This window comes from Schistosoma haematobium, chromosome 6 (assembly GCF_000699445.3).
Source record: "Schistosoma haematobium chromosome 6, whole genome shotgun sequence".
In the NCBI taxonomy this organism is placed as follows: Eukaryota; Metazoa; Platyhelminthes; class Trematoda; order Strigeidida; family Schistosomatidae; genus Schistosoma; species Schistosoma haematobium.
Window position 1 is genome coordinate 8,922,134 of NC_067201.1, and position 19,997 is coordinate 8,942,130.

General features: G+C 32.9%; 1 protein-coding gene across 1 annotated transcript in view; it reads left to right on the forward strand.

The window, feature by feature from the left end:
• Positions 1-526: 526 nt before the first annotated feature.
• Positions 527-19,997, forward strand: part of MS3_00008460 (uncharacterized protein) — a gene marked incomplete at its 5' end in the record, with an annotated part of 67,338 nt that continues 47,867 nt past the window's right edge. Inside the window, one exon of the mRNA XM_051216798.1 lies at positions 527-1,000. Coding sequence (XP_051065414.1) covers positions 760-1,000 — 241 coding nt within the window. The remainder of the gene's footprint in view (positions 1,001-19,997) is intronic.

The window sequence follows — 19,997 nt, forward strand, 5'->3', positions numbered from 1 at the left end:
AAAACACCGTTGAATCTTTTGATATCACATATAAGACCCCAAATATACTGGTGTTTATTTTTTTCTCTCTTCTTGTCATAAAACTATACTTTATACAGGAATGGTCAACGTAATTTAGTAGACCAAAAAAACTAATAAGAAGATGAACCAATTTGTAATTCTTCATTTACAATTGGTACTAAACAAAATGATGATGCACATATTTATTAGCACACTTTAGTGTAATACACATACAAACATACATGGATATATATATATATATATATATATATTTGTATGGTTGTGTGTATCGTTATAGAACTAAGCAACGAATACCATTTGTACAGATTATTTTTTGTTTTTTTTATTTTCGAAATAAATAAAAAGTGCTTGAATAAACTCCTAGAAACTAATCTTGTTTAACACAAACAATTGATCTCAGTGATCCCAGTTTTATTGTTTTTCCCTTTCAAACAAAAAAAAACAAACAAAAAAACAAAAGAAAAATAATAACCATGCAGTATATTACAGATATAGAAAATCAGTAGTATAGAAGAAATGATTTGATATTCAATGGAACTAATAATATGCATATGCATTTTTGTCTTGTTTGAACCTATTCATTGTAATAAGATTAATGACTATATAATTAGTATATTTATTAAAGAGAAAGAATATGTATTTCAACGAGAGGACTTGAAGCAAATCCAACGCTTTCAGCTGATCATCTGGTTTAAGCTTGATTCAAGATAATAGTACATTTATATTAATAAATAAACAATGATATGTTATTTCATAATAAAGATACATTATATTATACCATGGTATACTATAATTAGTATATTAACTAATTTCTTTAATATACAAATGATATATATTCATTCTATTACAATGGGAACTAATACATTATATGGTAATAATATGAATGATAATGTACATATTACAACAATATCATCATTAAAACCGGAACAATTAAAAATTGTTAATATTAATGAAAAAGATGCAATTAGTCGATTATATGGTAAGTAAATATAAATAAAAACTTTTTTTTCTTATTTATTTAGTTATGCCTGCTATTCCTCATAGAGGAGCTACTGGCCACCCACCAGCACTCTACATCCAATCATGTCCTGGGTAATCCTTTCCAGTTCTTTCCGCTTCCTATTCATCCTTCTCATATTTGAACATCGATTACCATGATGTGCAATGCTGACTAGTGTTGGAAATGGTTGGAAGAAAGTTAGGGGGGTAGCCAAACCAAAATGTGGCATCAGTGCTTGAAGTCATTAACTTCTAGTCTTAGCCATGTTGGTAGATGCAGATTACTTAGTTGGGGTCTGTGTGACTATCGTAACTAATGTTTGGAGACTCTGGGTGACATGGCTCAGGATTAATCACAATGGTGTAGGTGTATACACTCTTTGTCCTCCCTCAAACTATGAAATTAAAATTATTTCATATCTTTCTTCCTACCAACTTATTCTTTCTTTTTGTACTATATCCTTACATAAAACCTTTCCTTTATATATTATACCATTGAGTTAACTGCTTCTATGAAATCGGTGTTCGTATTGCTGTGCTAATGAGGTGTGGCATACACGTGCCTGGTGCTACGTTGTAACTGACTGACTGACTGACTATTTTCTGATGTAATGTGCTCTTTGGTGTTCCTCTTCTCCGTTTCCCTTCAGGATTATAAGTTAGGGCATGCCTCATGACGCAGTTTGGTGATTTCCGTAATGTATGTCCTATCCATCTCCATCGTCTATTACAGACTAGCTAAAATGTTACCATATTAAGTCTTGCTCCCCACGTATATATGTACTCAATTCCTATTATTAGTCCTTGTTTTGCCTTGTTACGCACTTATACAACTTGTAATAAATTTGCCTATGTAGTTGCTCGCATATAATTATTCGCTTCTCTTCTTCAAATAAGCTCGATGTGCTTATAGCATTGTGATCAGAAATATCGCCCCCAAATGCCCTGGTACGGCCGAGAGTGAGGAGAGTCAGCTCTCCCTCTCGAAATGCTCTCACATGGTCACGCGTATATAGCCTCTGCCAGGGAAGTCCTACTCACTGCCTTCTTTCATTAGGGGTGTTGTCTACGAAATTGAGAGGACGAAAAGCGAATGTCCCTCGCTTTAACTAGGTTGGTGGATATGGAGAGTCCACCTAGGGGAGTTGGAAAACCCTGATTCCAAACCAATGGTGCATACGGGCTCCAGTATCCTGATGGAACAAATGGCGTATGAACCAATCGTTGGTCACTGGCTACCATGGGACTGCATCTCCTGGAGTTACTCCACTGCCTTGTGGATCAGACCTTCAGGTCGAAGGCTCCGGGTGTGGCCCTCTAATAAAACCACTCGCTTCGGTTTGGGCATCCGGGCAATATCACAGCCCTCACACATATCAAATGAAATATGTGTGGCGCATATGTATTTGGTGCCTCCTTGTACCAATATCTATGTGTTAAAATAAATAAATAAATCAGCAATATCGCCTAATAAACTGTAGTTGTCGCTTCCCATTGCCTTCTGATTTTAAACACCGTTGAGATTTATATTATAACGTTTATCGAGATGATCGATTAACGAAGTAAAGCCACTACGAGTATTAATATTGTTATTATTATTATTAATGACTTTATTCCATATTATATTTTGGTACAATATAGAATTCTCAGCACAGTAGTAGTAGTGGTCGTGGTAGTAGCAGTAGTAGTAGTAGTATGAATGAATGAAGTCACGTTAAATAAATTTTATTTCACATTAAAATTGACAGCTGAATCATTTTATTCTTAAACATATTTCTCAGTATACAGTCTTGTAAAGATCACAGAATTTTCATAAATTTTAAATCGTAAACTGACCCTAGTTAGACCATCATTGAGGACTTGTAAGTACTGTACAACCGTTTCATCTTAGTTTGGGACACCTTGATAGTGCATATCTACAACATCATATCTGAGGATAGGACCTAATAACTTTGGTTTTGTGAGTGGACGATTAATCTCTAGATCACTAAGATGAAATACAATAAAGTACATATCTAACTTTAAACAATTCACGATGTTGTGTTACTATCTTGGATCGTCTATAGGGAATAAATGTCTCATACCCGATATATTTGAATTCTAATAGTCATGGCTACTATATTTTACTCATTTTTTTCATACGTATATTGAATTCAGAACATTATATTGTTAGATTGTACGAGATAATATTAAATATCTTTGGAATTCTACTTAGAATCCGGAAATTTTCCAGAATATTTCTAACCAATCAGTGTTTTATGCAAATGTAATTAATTTTAACATTGTTTCTACAAATACTCCCAGTAATGGGAAACTATTTAGAATTATGGTGAATATTCTAAATGCCAAGGAAATGAAGTTCATCTAAATTGCCTTACAGATTTTAACTATTAATTAAACTATTTATTGGTTTAAACAGCTGAATATACATAAAATACATCTTGCATATATCAGTCACTATCAATCAAGGACATGATATCTCTCTTTCAATATTATTAGTTCGGTGAAATAATGAGAAGCTGTAATCTTTCTAGTTCAAGTGAATCCAGTATTAAATCTATTCAAATTTTGAGGAATTCATCGTTTTCAACCTTGTTTAACCTTCTTCATTTTCTCAGATTCCCTTGATAGTCCGAATACATGTTTTGTTTTTACTCTTCTGTAATTCATATCTCTATACTCTAGATGAAATACCTAAGAGTCAGTATTTCAGTTAATTTTTATGAATGTTATATTCAGTGATACAGTTTTGTGCTTACAGCTATTCACTGTTTATCTCATTAAGATCAGTTTGTGACTCAAATCATTAAAAAAATTATACCATACTGAAAACTGCTCATGACTCACATAGGTAATCGTTAATCCTTCTAACTTGAACACTAAATGAATAAAGTTTTGAAAACTAAATAGTATGTTTACTATGGATGATATTTCTATTATCAATAGCCATAAATAAAGTAATAAACAATGATATTACACAAATGTGACTAAAGAACTAAGTACAGATTTATGCATTCAATTCTCATAGTTTTTATTTTACACCCAGTTATACCTTACAGTTAGACAGAAGCGAATTTGGTTTGACAACCAAACTAGCTATTTTCTCCAAGATCAACTGTTATTTTGTAATCAATCTATAAATATAACCCCTTGATTAAAGATTCTTCAACATTATATTAAGTAGACAGAAGTAGTCGGTAAAAGACAAAAAACCCACTCGTTTTCAAACCCGTTAGGAACCAACAGTTCCCTAAATTTGACAGGTATCCCTAAATGATGAGTTCCAATAAACAAAAGCCTAAATCTCCAGTTTCATATCGACTACCTACAATCATTTTACATTAAAACATAATTCACGAGATACCTAGTCATTAAGACTGATCAGCTATATTACAACTTAATTAACAGAATACCAGAAAGATTTAATATCAGTCACTAATCAATGACCACTTAGTACAAGTATCATGATGTTATTTTACAGAATTTCAATCATATACAACATTCTTCAAAAAAAAACTAAAAAAACAATACTAATCAATATCCAATGTTACCACTATATGTATGACCTCAGTCAACATACTTATCTATTTAACATTTAAGAATGTTGAGTTGTTGTTGGCGTTGTTGTTGGCGTTGTTGTCGGTGTTGTTGTTGGTGGTGGTGGTGTTAGTTTTGTGTTCGACTTTTTCTCTATGGAATGTTTGTTTTTTATAGACTTCGTGTCATTTTCATCAATTAAAGAAGGATAATAATAATAAACAACTTACGAAACAATCATTCAGTTGACAATTTAACAAAATTGTAAAACAATATTTTTTTGATAGAAAATAATTTAAATGGTCAAGGTCATTCATGACTTAGATACTAAGTGAGATATTGATTTTTCATCATAGAATATAATCACTGATTAATTCATTATTCAATCTTTGATATGTTGTATTTGATAAATCTTCTCATTGTACACTAGATTCTATTCCTAAGCTCTTCTAGTAAATCATAAGCTAAATCTATCAAAATGCCGATTTGAATACGAGAAAAAAGGGATGAAATATGGAAAGAACGCTTTACTCTAAGGTTCGTTTATATATAGAAAATTGAGGGTATTTGTAATATTTTAGATGGTTTTTGGCTTCCGGAAATTTTTGGAACGCTACTTCATATAGTTGCAGTCTAGGTAATCATCCAATCAGAAACGGGACATGTTACTTTTCACTTTTTTGATGTTTCCGACAAAACTTCTATTGAATGCTGATTGGATAAGATGTTTCTTAGCGTTTTCATAGCTTTTTTCGACTTTTTTCGAGGAATTTTCTGGATCTTCTTAACGGTATTATACACAATGACTTCGAACAAAATAAATATACAATAAATTACTTCATTTCTTTTTATTACGGAAGGGAAACAACTTAAAATTAAAACGAACTTTTGTATGTGTACGTTGCTTATAGGGATTAATATGATTTGTATTGGAAGGGGGGGGACTTTTTACTTATTACTAATCAACTAACAACAAATTTGTACTTTGTTGAATAAAACTCTTAACTACTATATAATAAATATGTTCCAGATGTATTTGTACTTTATACATTGTAAGCTTATTTCTGAAACAAACATTTAGGGAACAAAATGGTTAATATGATAAACTGTTAATTATTTAAAGACTGTTCACATAAAACCATGAATCCCTTGTTAAAACAAAGAGAAACTGTATTTGATAATTAGGATGCTTGATTATGATTTTGGACCAGATTGCCAAGTGAAACGTTGGATTTACTTTAATTTCATTTGCTGAGATTCTGCAAATACATTCTTCCTCTTTAATGTCTCATCAACTCAGTGCACAGACTGTGAAACTATTCGATCATATTTAGACAAAAGTTCTTATATAACAACTATATGTTATAAATATCAATAGACGAGTTATCTAGATAATAATAATACTGGTTTAGTTCCTCACCGTTACAAATGGTTTATGCAATCAAATTGGTTGAAGTTAGACATTAACACCGTTGGGCAGTTTAGTGGTCTACAGGTTAAGCGCTTGCACACGAAACTCATAGATCCTGGGTTCGAATCTTACGAGGCAGGATCGTGGATGCTCACTAGTGAAGAGTTTCACAATAGGATGAAACAACCGTCTAATGCTTCCAGGTTTTCCATGGTGGTCTAACTTTAATTAACTTATGAATTCAACTATTAAAAAAATAAATACCCTATAAAAACAATTGATTTCTAATTATGTAAATATTGTCAATGTCAACTGTGAAGAAAACAATAATATTTTCATTCATAGTTTTTATGACCTTAGAAAATCAGACAAATATGCATATTAAAATGAGTATATTCTACCAAGATTAAATCAAGTCAAAAATTATGATAATGAGAAAGTGATTTTTTTGTTGTTGCTACTAACAACTTAGAAATTATTCTACAATGTTTAAAACAAAAAGAAACAATTGTGCATTTTGAAAGTGGTATACTGATTAGTTTCTGGTTAGTGTTTTTTTAGTGAGTTAGTTTTCTTCGGGATGGGATCGCTAACCCCATGCCCAATCCTCTTTCTTTATTTAGGCTTGGAACCGGTAGTAGCCTTAGAGGGGCTCCAGGCGTCATTATACTGATTAATTATGAAGTAATAACTAGTGTTGCGTTTATTCAGTTTTAAGTGTTGATTGAATTCTATTGGTCAAGTCGTTTTATAGCCACTAGGTAAAGTAACTAAATACTGAATAGGTTATATTAGTATATTAAGTGGTACTAAGTAGTTCATTGAACTAGGATCAAACGGTAATGCTTTGCTGTTGTGATACAAAATTAAAGAGCACCAGTACTGTGACGATTACAGATACCAAATGATAACGAGTATAAAAAACATAATTGGTCGGTTGGATGCTTTTTGTCCATTGCCTTCGAGCATATATAACCTTTCTAAAGTATAAAAATGTAGAGGATAGCATCAAAAACAAGAAGAATTTTATTGCCATAATCTAGAAATATTGATATCATGATTTACTATCGGATCAAGTAATAGTCAATTTCTTTACTAAGTTCTACATGAGACGAATTTATCTCAACCTATGGAATATAAAAATATTTAACTTGATTTCAGTCGTACACACAATGGTTTGAGTTTGTCACTATTGATATCACGAATTGAATTGAATCAGCCACTGTTGAACTATGTACATCCTGAGTGTGTTGCCTTGATATTGACTTTAGATACAAAACTTGACAAAGTTGTATTGTATTAAGTATTTGAATACATGACTTATATTTTAGCCTATTTTAGACTGATTAAATGAATTCCTTGATATGACTAACAGTAAAACTAAAACAGTATCATGTATGTATATACGTAACTTCAAACCCATTAAAGTTACCAACGTCTTGGGTGATAAATACTGATTCAGAGTGTCTATATAAACAACAACACTGAGATGTAGGTATATCTGACTGGTTAGTCACGAACAAAATGCATTACGCATTGTAAATTCAACTGTTAGACACTGCGTAACTTGACTAAAACTTTATTTCAGTTATGATTTTCAAAATCTGTTCCAGTTAACACTTAACGAATTCCAAATAAAACTAAATCGAATTTGCTTTAGTCTCCAAAAAATAATAAAAGCTGAATGATACACCTTTCCGAATTCAAAGATAGTTTACGATTATCTCGTAATGCATATAGAAGTCAAACGGTCAAGACCAATTTATTATTTAATACAAAATTACAGAGTTCCTTCTTAATACTTCATATGCAAATCCTCCATCAATTGTACCCTTACACCTTTCATGATTCTTATAGTTCTCAACTTCTTAATGTTTCTCTTTCTGTTTTCTTCAGTTTAATCTTTTCAACCTTCTACTAACAAATACTCTATATCTGATTGGTATTACATACTACTTATATGTGTCGATATAAGTAGTATAAACCATCATCTTATTATCTTCATCATCATTGTTTATCTTTGATCTACGTGTAAATGATAAGCTTTGTTTTTCTCTCCTTTCTATTGAAAAATCTATTAACTAAACCAAAATATGTCAGTTAAAATGAAGAGTTCTGTCAAATGGTTGGTAATTGTTTTTCTTTATTTTATTTATTTATTTGTTTTATCAAAATAAATTTTAAGTATATGAAAAGAAATAGAACTGTCGGTATCTATCACTTCATGATAATGACGAAAAAGAAGTGCATATTTCCATTTGAATGAAAAGAGATGAATTCAGTTTTGATGCGATTGACAGAAGTCTTAACATACACACACACACACACAAATGAATCATTGTAAAATATAAATTATTTTGAAAGAAAAATGCGTATTTTTTTGTGTTTAGATATAATCCATTTGTATCGTTGTTGCTATGCCTTAATTCATAATTGATAGTGGTTAAGTGCTTGCGCGCGAAACCAGTAGGTCTTGGGTTCGAATCTCGCAGGGGGCGAGGTCGTGGATACGCACTGCTGAGGAGTCCCACAATAGGACGAAACGGCCGTCCAGTGCTTGCAGGTTTTCCATGGTGGTCTATCTTCAACTGAATCATGATCTTTACCATTGAAAATAATAAAACTGAAGTGAATAAAGAGTAACTGTGAAACCCAGTATTCTTTTGCAAAATGAGAAAAATTATACATTAAGTACTTCATTTGTAAATCTTCCATTAATTGTCCGAAACATCATCATTTCTTTCATTGTTGTTACAATTAATCTCTGTTTATACTTTTGTTCTCATCAATTCGATCTTCTCAACTTTTTGCTATCAGGCATTACCCTTCTGACTGGTGTTACATGCTACTTATACCTGTCGACAGGCATAAGTAGCATATACGACAAAACGACGAAGTTGACTGACTTGATTATTTGTTCATAGAACCAATTTCCATATCTCAAAATGTATCAATTTAGAAAAATGAGGCAAACATCTAAATGATTATCCGATAAAGTGAAGATCAGCTAAACGATAAGCGTACGGTATTGGCCATGATTTATTTCTGTTTTCTAAGAAACGAGAAACACATCATTAATTGGATATTTGGCCTAAATTTCTAAGGGACATATATACATATATTAATAACTGTACATGTATCTCTCAACTCAGTTTAGTTAGTAAAGTTTATTTTACACTCAAATGGTTACCTGGTTTTCAAATACAGGAATTTCCTATATCAGTATCAGAATCAGACAGTGAAGGGCACAAAACTATATGATACCATGTTAGGAAAGCTATCAACTGTATGCGAATTATTCAATCTATTTAATGAATAGTCTTTCAGTAAATCACGGAATTAATAAGAACACAAATTCACTTGGTATTGTTTACTTGGATCTTCAGATTGTTTAGAACTGAAATTGATCAGTATCTGTGTGTATTCATTAACCCATATAGATATACACAAAGTTTCCAAACCTCAATTATACGTTGAGTAGAGTAGAGTAGTGTCTATTAGTGTAATCCAGGTACTGGATTCAAATCCTAGTAAACACTGAAGTGTAGGTACACTCCATTGATGAGTCCCTCATAGGACGAAACACTCATCTTAAACTCCTTAGCTAGCCACCATCTAACTCTGCTCAGTATTCTCATAGAATACAAACTAACATTAGCCGCGCGATTCTTCCCGTTTTCCAATTTTACTTAAACCACTATTACTACGATTTTTGATGTGTAATCTCATTTGTATGAAAATACACATTAATGATAAAATAGTGAGATAATCTCCATTCTATTTTTCAACATTTATGGAAATCCAATGGTTATAAAGATAATTTTCCTCTTACTGATTTCATTCATGAATTTATCGTTTATAAATAGTTTTTGACTAATTTCCACTATAAAATGACGTTGACTAAACAACCAATGAAATTCAACAAATACTGGATCCTTATTTTGTTCTAATATGGAATTCCTTCTCATCAAATTGTATCTTCCTTGGAGATATCATGAAAGTTCCTATTAAGTTTAAATTGGAGTCTTAAGTCCTTTATCATGCTTTAGACATTGTGATTTATAACAAAACCTTAGTGTAAAAACTTAGCAGCCTCTTTCTATCAAACTTCTTTTTATCAGTACGAGGTTGTGGAAATTATTAAGTTTTTTATTGAGATAATGAACCGATTGATTTTAAACCACCATTGAAAACACTGGATGGCCGTTTTGTCCTACTATGAGACGCCTCAGCATTGCGCATCCATAGTCCCGCCTACGGGGTTCGAACCCAGGGCCTTCTGTTTCAAGTGAGAACGCTTAACCTCTAGACCACTAAGCCAGCCGGTATCCAACGGTTTTAATGTCTAACCTCAACCAATACACGAAATTGAACGACCTGTCTTCACTAGCTACGGTTTCTCATTAGAACTAGGAGAATTCCCTCACGAAGCTAGTCCCTAGTGAGCTTTCATAATTTATGGACGAACCAATCAGGTATAAGATAACAGATCTCGGATTTTGGAGCGAAATTCACTCATCCATTTAGATAATTAGAGTTTTGGCATTATAGCTGATGTCAGTTATTGATGAAAATCCTAAATCTAATTTCTAACCATCACAGGTTTATAACCCTCATTTGGTCCTGATTAATAGGTGGACACTCAAGGTCACTTTAGAGTCGCTTAAAAGTCTTCCATAAATTATAGTCTCACCTTGTGTTCTTCTTTGAATTGCTGCTACATATGCTAACCGTTTATAACACACTAACGACCTGGTAATTTTAACTTCATCAATTTAAATAGTATATCACGAGGATCGATCACATACACCTTAGCAACAATACTTTAACATGCAATGTAATATATAATCATCAAAATTATTAAAAAATAATTAATCAGAAAATATAACTAACACCAAATTCATACACATGAAATCTCATTAAATCAAATGAATGGTTACATGAAACACATTTACAATTAGTTGGAGACATAAAAAAGTTGAAAAGTCCATCTACTTGTTAAATGAATCTAATTGATAATATCGATATTTTAAATAAATCAAACTTATTCTCCCATTGAATTGTAGATTAACTAATTTTAGTAAACTTGAAATGAAATACAACTAGATAACGTTTATTACATATTGTATTAAAAGAAAAGACATGAAATAATGAAAAAAAACTTAATTGATCTACATATATTGACGCCAAGAGCATTTGGTTGCTTACTCTCATCCTTTTTTTATCCCGGTGATCGACTAGATTATGAAGACGTCAACATCTGAGGGGAAGCATGGGATGCAGTGAACAGATAGGATATATCTGGACGATCTAGATTTCGCAGATGGTCTGGCCCTTCTATCGCACACGCAACAACGAATGCGGGAGAAGAGGACCAGTGTCGCAGCAGCAAGATTCTCCGATACAACACAGCATGTACCAACAGAATCACATTTGACGGAGAAGCTTTGCAGGATGCAAACACCTATACATATCTGGACAGCATCATTAATGAGCACGGTGGATCTGATTCAGATATGAAGGCGTGGATCGGCAAAGTAGGAGCAGCATATTTACAATTAAAGAATATCTGGAACTCAAAACAACTGTCAACCAACACCAAGGTCAGGATTTTCAATACAAATGTCAAGACAGTTCTACTGTATGGAGCGGAAACCTGGAGAATTACGAAAACCATCATCCAGAAGATACAAGTGTTTATTAACAGTTTCCTACACAAAATACTTCAGATCCGTTGGCCAGACACTATCAGCAACAACCTACTATGGGAGAGGACAAACCAGATTCCAGCGGACGAAGAAATCAGGAAGAAGTGCTGGAGGTGGATATGATACACATTGAGGAAAGCACCCAACTGCGTCACAAGATAAGCCATCATTTGGAATCTTCAAGGCCAAATGAGACGAGGAATACCAAAGAACACATTACGTCGAGATATGGAGACAGACATGAGAAGAACGAACAACAATTGGATAGAACTAGAAAGGAAGGCCCATGACAGAGTGGGCTATGCAGCGGCCTATGCTGCATTGAGAATAACAGGCGTAGGTAAATTAAAAAGTATGTTATGGAGTTTGGTCGCTAACTAATGTTCATGTAGGTGAAGACGAAGAGAGCGTCCGCTTTATCCACTGTAGTGTTTTTCTCAGGTGGCACAATTCATTTTGCAGATGATGCCCCCTATTGTGTTCTCGTTCACTACAGTAGGATTTCAATATTAAATAATTGTATACATATGACGAAATAACTAAGAATCGATCGTTTGACTATTAAATGAAATTGCCTAAGTTATTTAATTAGAGTCACCCAACTACACTAAATCGAAATGTATTTTCACAACTACTGAAAAGTGTAAAATTTCTGTGCATAACATTCAGATTTAACCGTCTAATAACTATACTACTGATATTAAGTAATAATTAGTAAGTTGTTCATAGAATTTATCCGGTCTCACTAAGTGAGTAACGAATAATTTATATATAGACAGTATTTTATACTAAATAATACAGGAGCTTGTTAATAAGACTTCAAGTTATCTAGTTTTAATTAAAGCGTTTTATGAAGATTTTGGAATATTCATGGGTTTCAGATCATTTACTGATCTAAGCTAAGGCACAATTGAAAATCTGGAATCACCACACAGTCGTTCATCCTAGTATGGAACTTTTCACCAGTGCGCATCCTCTATCTCAAAACTGGGAATAGAACCCAAGACCTTCAGTTTCGCTCACGAATGCTAAATCTGAGCCGGCACTGAATGATGTCTATGTTTAAATTCATTCAATTCACCACATTTTGAAACCGTCACCATTGCTTGTAGTAAAATAACTATCTCACACTCACTACAGTTTGATTTTGCAGGAGATATCCATGGAACTCGATATAGGTAAATTTAAACACTTACGTGAACAGCAATTCGGATTCGTTCAGATCCTCTTTAACACCATTCGCTTATCAAAAACATTATTTTCAACCTCTAAGCACCATCCGTCTAATAATTTGCGAAATAGTGGGCTTTTGTATCGTTCGTATTGAAGATTCAGGTTATCCATTAGAAAAATATGGGTCTAAACATAATTTCTTCTGGTGTATTACCCATTTGTAGAGAATTCATTCAAAGCCTAGAAGACAAATACTACTAACAGGATCCCGATTAATTTTTAGTTGGTAATATTGTTTAGCTAAATGACTTTATATATTACTCGGATACATATGTGTAACATATCTATCATACTGTAATAACTCATTTCCTAAGTGTTCAAGCTGTCGTCACTTTCTACAATTATGTGCAAAACATCAAGTGTCCTATCCTTTGATTGAGTAGACGTCACTGGGAGACTAGAAATTGACGAGCTAAGATTAACTGTGCAAAAATATTTTTTAAACCACTCTCACTATTCAACTCGAGTTTTCCACTTCGATGTGCGTCTACTGATTCAATAACTGATGTAAAGAAAGCTGTATTGATTGTATCATTCATTAGCTTTACCAATGAATCAGTGAATATTTCCTTGTATAGTTTGCAAATGTTAAAAAAAAACAATACGTAGCTGCATTTTATTAAATTTTATAGAAAGTAGTTATATGACAGATGAAAATAAATTATTCTGGATGATCTACTGTGGAACTTGGCAGTTTCTCAAAACAATCCTACATTTTTCAGACTTTGTGGGAATTCGAGTCTAAAACGCTTATCTACATATTCAGAAATAAACTGAACTAACTTTGTTCCATCTTTGGTTTTATAAAACTTAATAGATGATTTTATCTATATTTCATGCTGATTGCTTTTCCCATTGCTTTCGGCTCTCTCCTGCGCTACTCATATATTACTTAAAAGGATACTTCACGTAGTCCCTATTACGCAGTCTTGTGTTCGTTTTTGTTTTAATGCTTGTTTCCTCTGGTTTTGACATTAATCCAAACTGTTTTTATTCTTATCATTATTAGTATAACTGTCATCTTGCTATCAATTTCTTGTGAAATATGTTTCATTGATATTACTAATCTATAAATTTTCTTGACTAGTATAGTATCCTTTACATATACACATAAATATTGCCATGTACTAGGGTAGAGACTGATAAATACCTAACTAAATACAATATTGTCACTTCAAATGTGTCACTACAGACATACTAAAGATCATGGCAGAATTAGACTACTTGCTAATTTTACAGTAGCATGTGATAAATATCAAAAGATTCCACCAAGTTGTTTCAGAACAAAATTCATTAAACTATATGGATTTTTAAATAAATTTGTTGAAAACTCACTAAGTATAATCAAAATAGGTTAGTTAGCTTGTTTATATTATTGTCATCTAAATTACACCATCAAGGGATATTAGATTTATTCATTTATAGTTTTAGTATGCATGATGGTATATTTAAATTACAATTGATTGATCACTGGGTGACGATCAATTTCATGCGTGTCTAGTCCTTATTAGTGCAGATCGAATGCTATCGATCATGTTGCAATGTGGCCACCAGTCTAGGTGACTCGACACTGTGGGCACTATATATTGAGATTAGATGGTGGTTGGAGGTAGTCGACAGGAAACCCTGGACCCGGGTTTCGTGCTACTTGGCACTCGTCAGCAAGGTGTACCTGTAATCTTGAGGGAACTGGTGCTCCCTGACGGATTCGATCTCGTGTCACCTAGCTTCACAGTCAGAGACGTTACCACTGGGCTATATTTAAATTAGTTTAGACTACTTGGCTATTTTGTTTATTTATTTGAATACATAAATATTGGTACAGTGGGGCACCGAATGCATATGCGCCACACAAGTCATTTGACTTGTGCGTTGGCCGTGACACTGTCTGGGTGCCTGGACCAAAGCAGGTGGTTTTCTTAGGGGGTTACACCCAGAGCATTTGACCTGGAGGTCTAATCCAAAAGGCCATGGAGTGATGTCAGGAGATGCATTCCCCGTAGCAGCCAGTGACCAATACTTGGTTCATACGCCATTTGTTTCCTCAATATCCTAGAGCCCATATGCACCACTGGCTTGGAATCAGGTTTTCCAGCTCCTCTAAGTGAATCCTCTGTATTCACCATGCCAGTTAAAGTACCGGACATTTGGTTCTCGTCTTCTCATTTTCGTAAACAACATCCCTGGTGCGAGAAGGCAGTCAGTTGGACTTCCCTGGCACTGGCTGCATACGCGTGACTATGTAACAGCACTTTGAAAGGGACAACTATATTTCCCCATACTCGGCCACATCAGGGCATCGGGGGGGCTACAAATCGACAAGTTGTGTAAATTTCTAGTTCAGAAATTACCGAAAAAATTTATTTCACCTAATCGGTATTTCTTCATCAGTAAACACTGTCAACTTTCTAATTTATCAACGTCTAGCAGTACACATTGGAAACTTTAAGTCATTCAACTGGAAATTTGAAATCATATATTCAGTACTGTTTACAAATATCTCAGCTACGAAATATACCAAATAAACTCACGTCTCACAGTAAGTGCATTAGGTTCTAGGCTAATTCCAATGATTCTTAATTTTAAATTTAATCAATTCTAAAGATTAATGATTTAGAACAGTAATAAATATTGAATCAATATATATGTGTGTGTGGCCATATATAAATAAGGAGTAATTGTATTCTTCAAATTATGGTGTCTGAACAGGTACCTAATTGGTTGCAAAAACGACTTAGTAAGGATAGATGATAAACAGCCATCATCCTCTGTTGCTGAACCTATGGTTGAAACAGGTCATAAGATGATTGATCTTAACACAACTTTTGTAGCGTTGTACAAAAGTGTTAAATGGGGTACGATAAAGTTTATTGAAGCCTTTTCCATACAAAAACCCAAAACTTATTCATTTATTTAAAAACAGTTTGTTCTCACCTTAAATCTATCCTGGTAATATTAGTTCTGTTGTGACTTTAAGCTCCGATAGTTATCACGTGATTTATTCACCAATCGAAATACGACTTATTCAATCATAGTACTATGACAAAACCAATGACGTTCCACCAGTATGAACAGCCTAGCATCTTTATCGGTTCTATGTTCGCCTAGCCCTACCTGTTGAGTCCAGAACACTGATAACAGTTCCCATTATGCCGATCATTTATTTCAAACATACTTCGTTTATGTGCCAGTCAAACAGATCGCATCACATCACAAAATAGGAAATAACATTTATACAAGACCAAACCAAAATGTGGCTATGAACGTGGGAGACTGTAATCAATAAGTAGAACATAACTTAAGAACAGTAAATCGTAATAATAATAATAATCTATAAGTCAAAATGAAGCTTATAATAAGAGGAATATAGATATATATAATCTAGTTGCGGAACAGTTATATAATAGGAATATATGTATAATATTAGTCGATTAATAGTTCTCAGAAGTTACTCGTAATTTGATCTTCACTAGGATATAACAAATTTAGTATCCAGAGCGGTGAATTTCACATTATTTTTCATAATATGTCCTTTATTATCTTTGCTTTATCTTACCCTCCATTTCTAATCTAGTACATGTATATTATATGTGATCAGATTGTTCTAAATGTATTACGCTAATATATCACCATATAGTTCTGATCATCTTCATCTTTTTTATTACATTATCGAAATTTATCAAATAAACTCATTGTTTTAAACGTACACCAGTTTATTATTATTGCATGGTAACAAAAGGAATATACCTTCTTTTTTCCTCATAGATACATAAATATTACGTCATAACTAAATAAAATCTATTCAATGATAACTAGTTAATAGACGATAATACCCCTCCCCTCAAAAGGAATCATTAATTAACCGAACAGATTATACTAGCAACCGTAAGCTAAATTCCAGACTATTATAAAATACACATCTATTCTATGCATATTGAATAAAATTAGTTTAACTAACAATGAATTATAGAACAAACTGAACAAATGTGATTTAATAATAATAACACTTGCTTTAACGAATAAAATAAAAGTAAATTTTATCATAACTCACTTCATTCAATCGAAGATAAAAGGTTCTTGCATTAAATATTCATTTCGTGGATTATTTAAGGTTAGATACTAACACTGTTGGATGCCGGCCGGCTCAGTAGTCTAGAGGTTAAGTGTTTGCACGTGAGACCAAACGTTCTGAGTTCGAATCCCGCAGAGCGGGATCATGGATGAGCACTGTTGAGGAGTCCCATACTAAGATGAAATGGCCGTCCAGTGTCTCCAGGTCTTCGCTGGTGATCTACCACTAATGGATTTATGATCTCAATCAAATAACATTTTAATTCAGTTTGCCTGACATCTTAATTCATCTACAGTCCCATCAATAATGAATTATTTTTCCGGTAACTTACAATAAGTTTTTTTATCATAGATTTATATAAATAACAGCTTCACTCTCCAGTTTGAGGTATGTTTGATTAACGAGTTATAAGCCAGAACTAAATAACTGTCCAAAATTTCTTACTCTTCAGTAATTTCATTGAAATTATGAAGCGATCTCATTTAGAACACCATTGAAAATCTGGAACTACTGAACAATTGTAGTGAACGAGAACTCAAACAGGGACAATCGAATGTATTTCAACACAAAATTATAGAACGTCTTGTTAAATTCTGGTAACCATACAGTAAATCCTTGACTTGCAAAATGTCAATCAATTGTCTCAAACTTGACTGTTCCTTCTGCAAATTTCAATGAATCGTCCCAGACTTGATTGTTCTTTTGATTCTACATCAATCATTCTCTGTTCTCGTTCTCTTTTCTTCTATCTTCTTAACCTTCTTCTGCCAGATATTTCCCTCTCGATTGATGATGCATACTACTTATATCTGTCGACATCAGCAGCACACACCACATTACTATATGACTCTTCGTCAATGCGCATCCACGATCTCTCTCATAGGAACCGAAACCTAAACTTCCATTTTACCCCTAGAACACTGAGCCGGCATTCAAAGATGTTAATGTCTAACTTCAAACAATCCATGATATTGTGTGATCATTTTCCATAATCTTTGGTAGATAAATAACTCATATCTGACACGGTTTAGCTCCACTAATCACACCTTCTTCCTAGATTACCGATAACTTCCTCTTAAATTTAGTCATTAGTGATCACATGATAATGATCAGTATTAGGGTTGTGAAGATTAATGAATTCTATTAAAATTATGGACTTATCTAACTTAGATTGGTTAATGAACATTTTCAATATTTTTCTTCAACTGAGAACAGTTTGCAATGTACACTATCTGTTATCCGATTATTAACTATACTTGCACAAATTTTAAAAACAAATTTTTATAAACGTTCTTAATTTATATCAACGATGGATAGTGGAATCCGGGACGCGCGTTTAATCCTATCTCGGACTCGTCAGCCGGATGTACCTGCGCCTCAGAATTGATGTTTACTCTGGGACTCGAACCTAGTACCGTTCACTTTAAACGCCATCGTGTTATCCACTTAGCTACTGATTCCTGATAGCCACTTGGTTATTATTACTATTATTATTATTATTATTATTATTATTATTATTATTATTATTATTAGCTTTATTCAACATTATATTTTTGGTACAACATAGAATTCTCAGCATAAAGTATTTCAACAAGTTTCCTTTTCTTATACCTTGATCGATTGTGACGATAAATTTTGAATGATGACCAGTTAAATGTTAGAAGTTCGGTAATCCACATTTGATTACTGTTCATTTGTTTCAATGCATATTGCCAGCCACCATGATGTCGCTGATTGTACCTTTTTGTATCCCGTATAGCGAAAGGTTGTAAACTTTTCATAAACGCGCCTGAATAGGTTGTGAGCACAATAGACATAGTGATGTGCTAAAACAAACAATAAAACAGATAACTTGATGAAATATCTAGATCGGAGGAACAGGTAGCCCAGATATTCAAGCAGGCCGCCGGTTGTGTTTTTCCGATGGCGCAAAGTTTTAAATTCACTTAGTGTTATTTACTTGTATCTTCTCATTGTCTTAAATTCCACTGCTAGCCACTATCCACGTACTTCTTTTGTATGCATAGTTCTGGCTTAAGCTCATGTATAGTAAGAGCTTCAGTTAATTTTAAATGTTGGATACGAAAAAATCTAGGTAGATTTGTAAGAATCTTATATACAACATTAAAATCAAACTGTAGATCAATAGAATGATTACAGTTGTTTAAATGTTCAAATATAGAACTCTTAACTACTTTCCTTTTATCCTTGTAGAACTAAACTAAACTTGGACATGCTTCCATAACCGAGTTGAAAGTGAGTGTTGGCTATGGCTAATGTATCTTTCACCACAAGAGCAAGTAGTTTAATATCATTCTTTATATATATACACCTAAATTCCTTCTAAAAATAAGATTTATGTAAATAAATTAGCACATAACATGTTCAGTGTACAATAAATATAAATAAATTTCAGTCAGTAACACATAGAAATGTGAAACATATGGGAGTATTTTTGTGTTATTAAAGACAAGAGAGAGATAAATAAAAAGAAAATTAGAGTAGTTTGTAAACACATATACATACATACATACATACGTACATACATACATACATACATACATACATACATACATACATACATACATACACATAAGGCACAATAAATTAAGTGTATATTAATTAATAATGAAAACTTATCAACAGTTTACTTGAATTAAACAATCTGTTCACAACAGATATTACATAATCACATATAGTTTTATGATATTTACAAGAAAACCATGTGTATAATTTCTTAATTTGCTAATGTATCATAAGTGTTTTGTTGTGTGTGTATGTGTGTGAATGTGAGTGTGAGTGTGCGTGTGTGTGTATATTTGAGAAGTAAATTGGTAACAGAATCAAGATTACACTTTGTTTGTAAAGATTTATTGAAATGAAGAAATTCATTGATCAATCTCTACTTGGGTATGACTATCTTGAGTGGATTATTTCAATATTAGTATTTAGTTACAAGTTGTTTTTTATTTAATAATCGAATTTCACTGGTTGAAATCATTAGTTAATTGAAGCT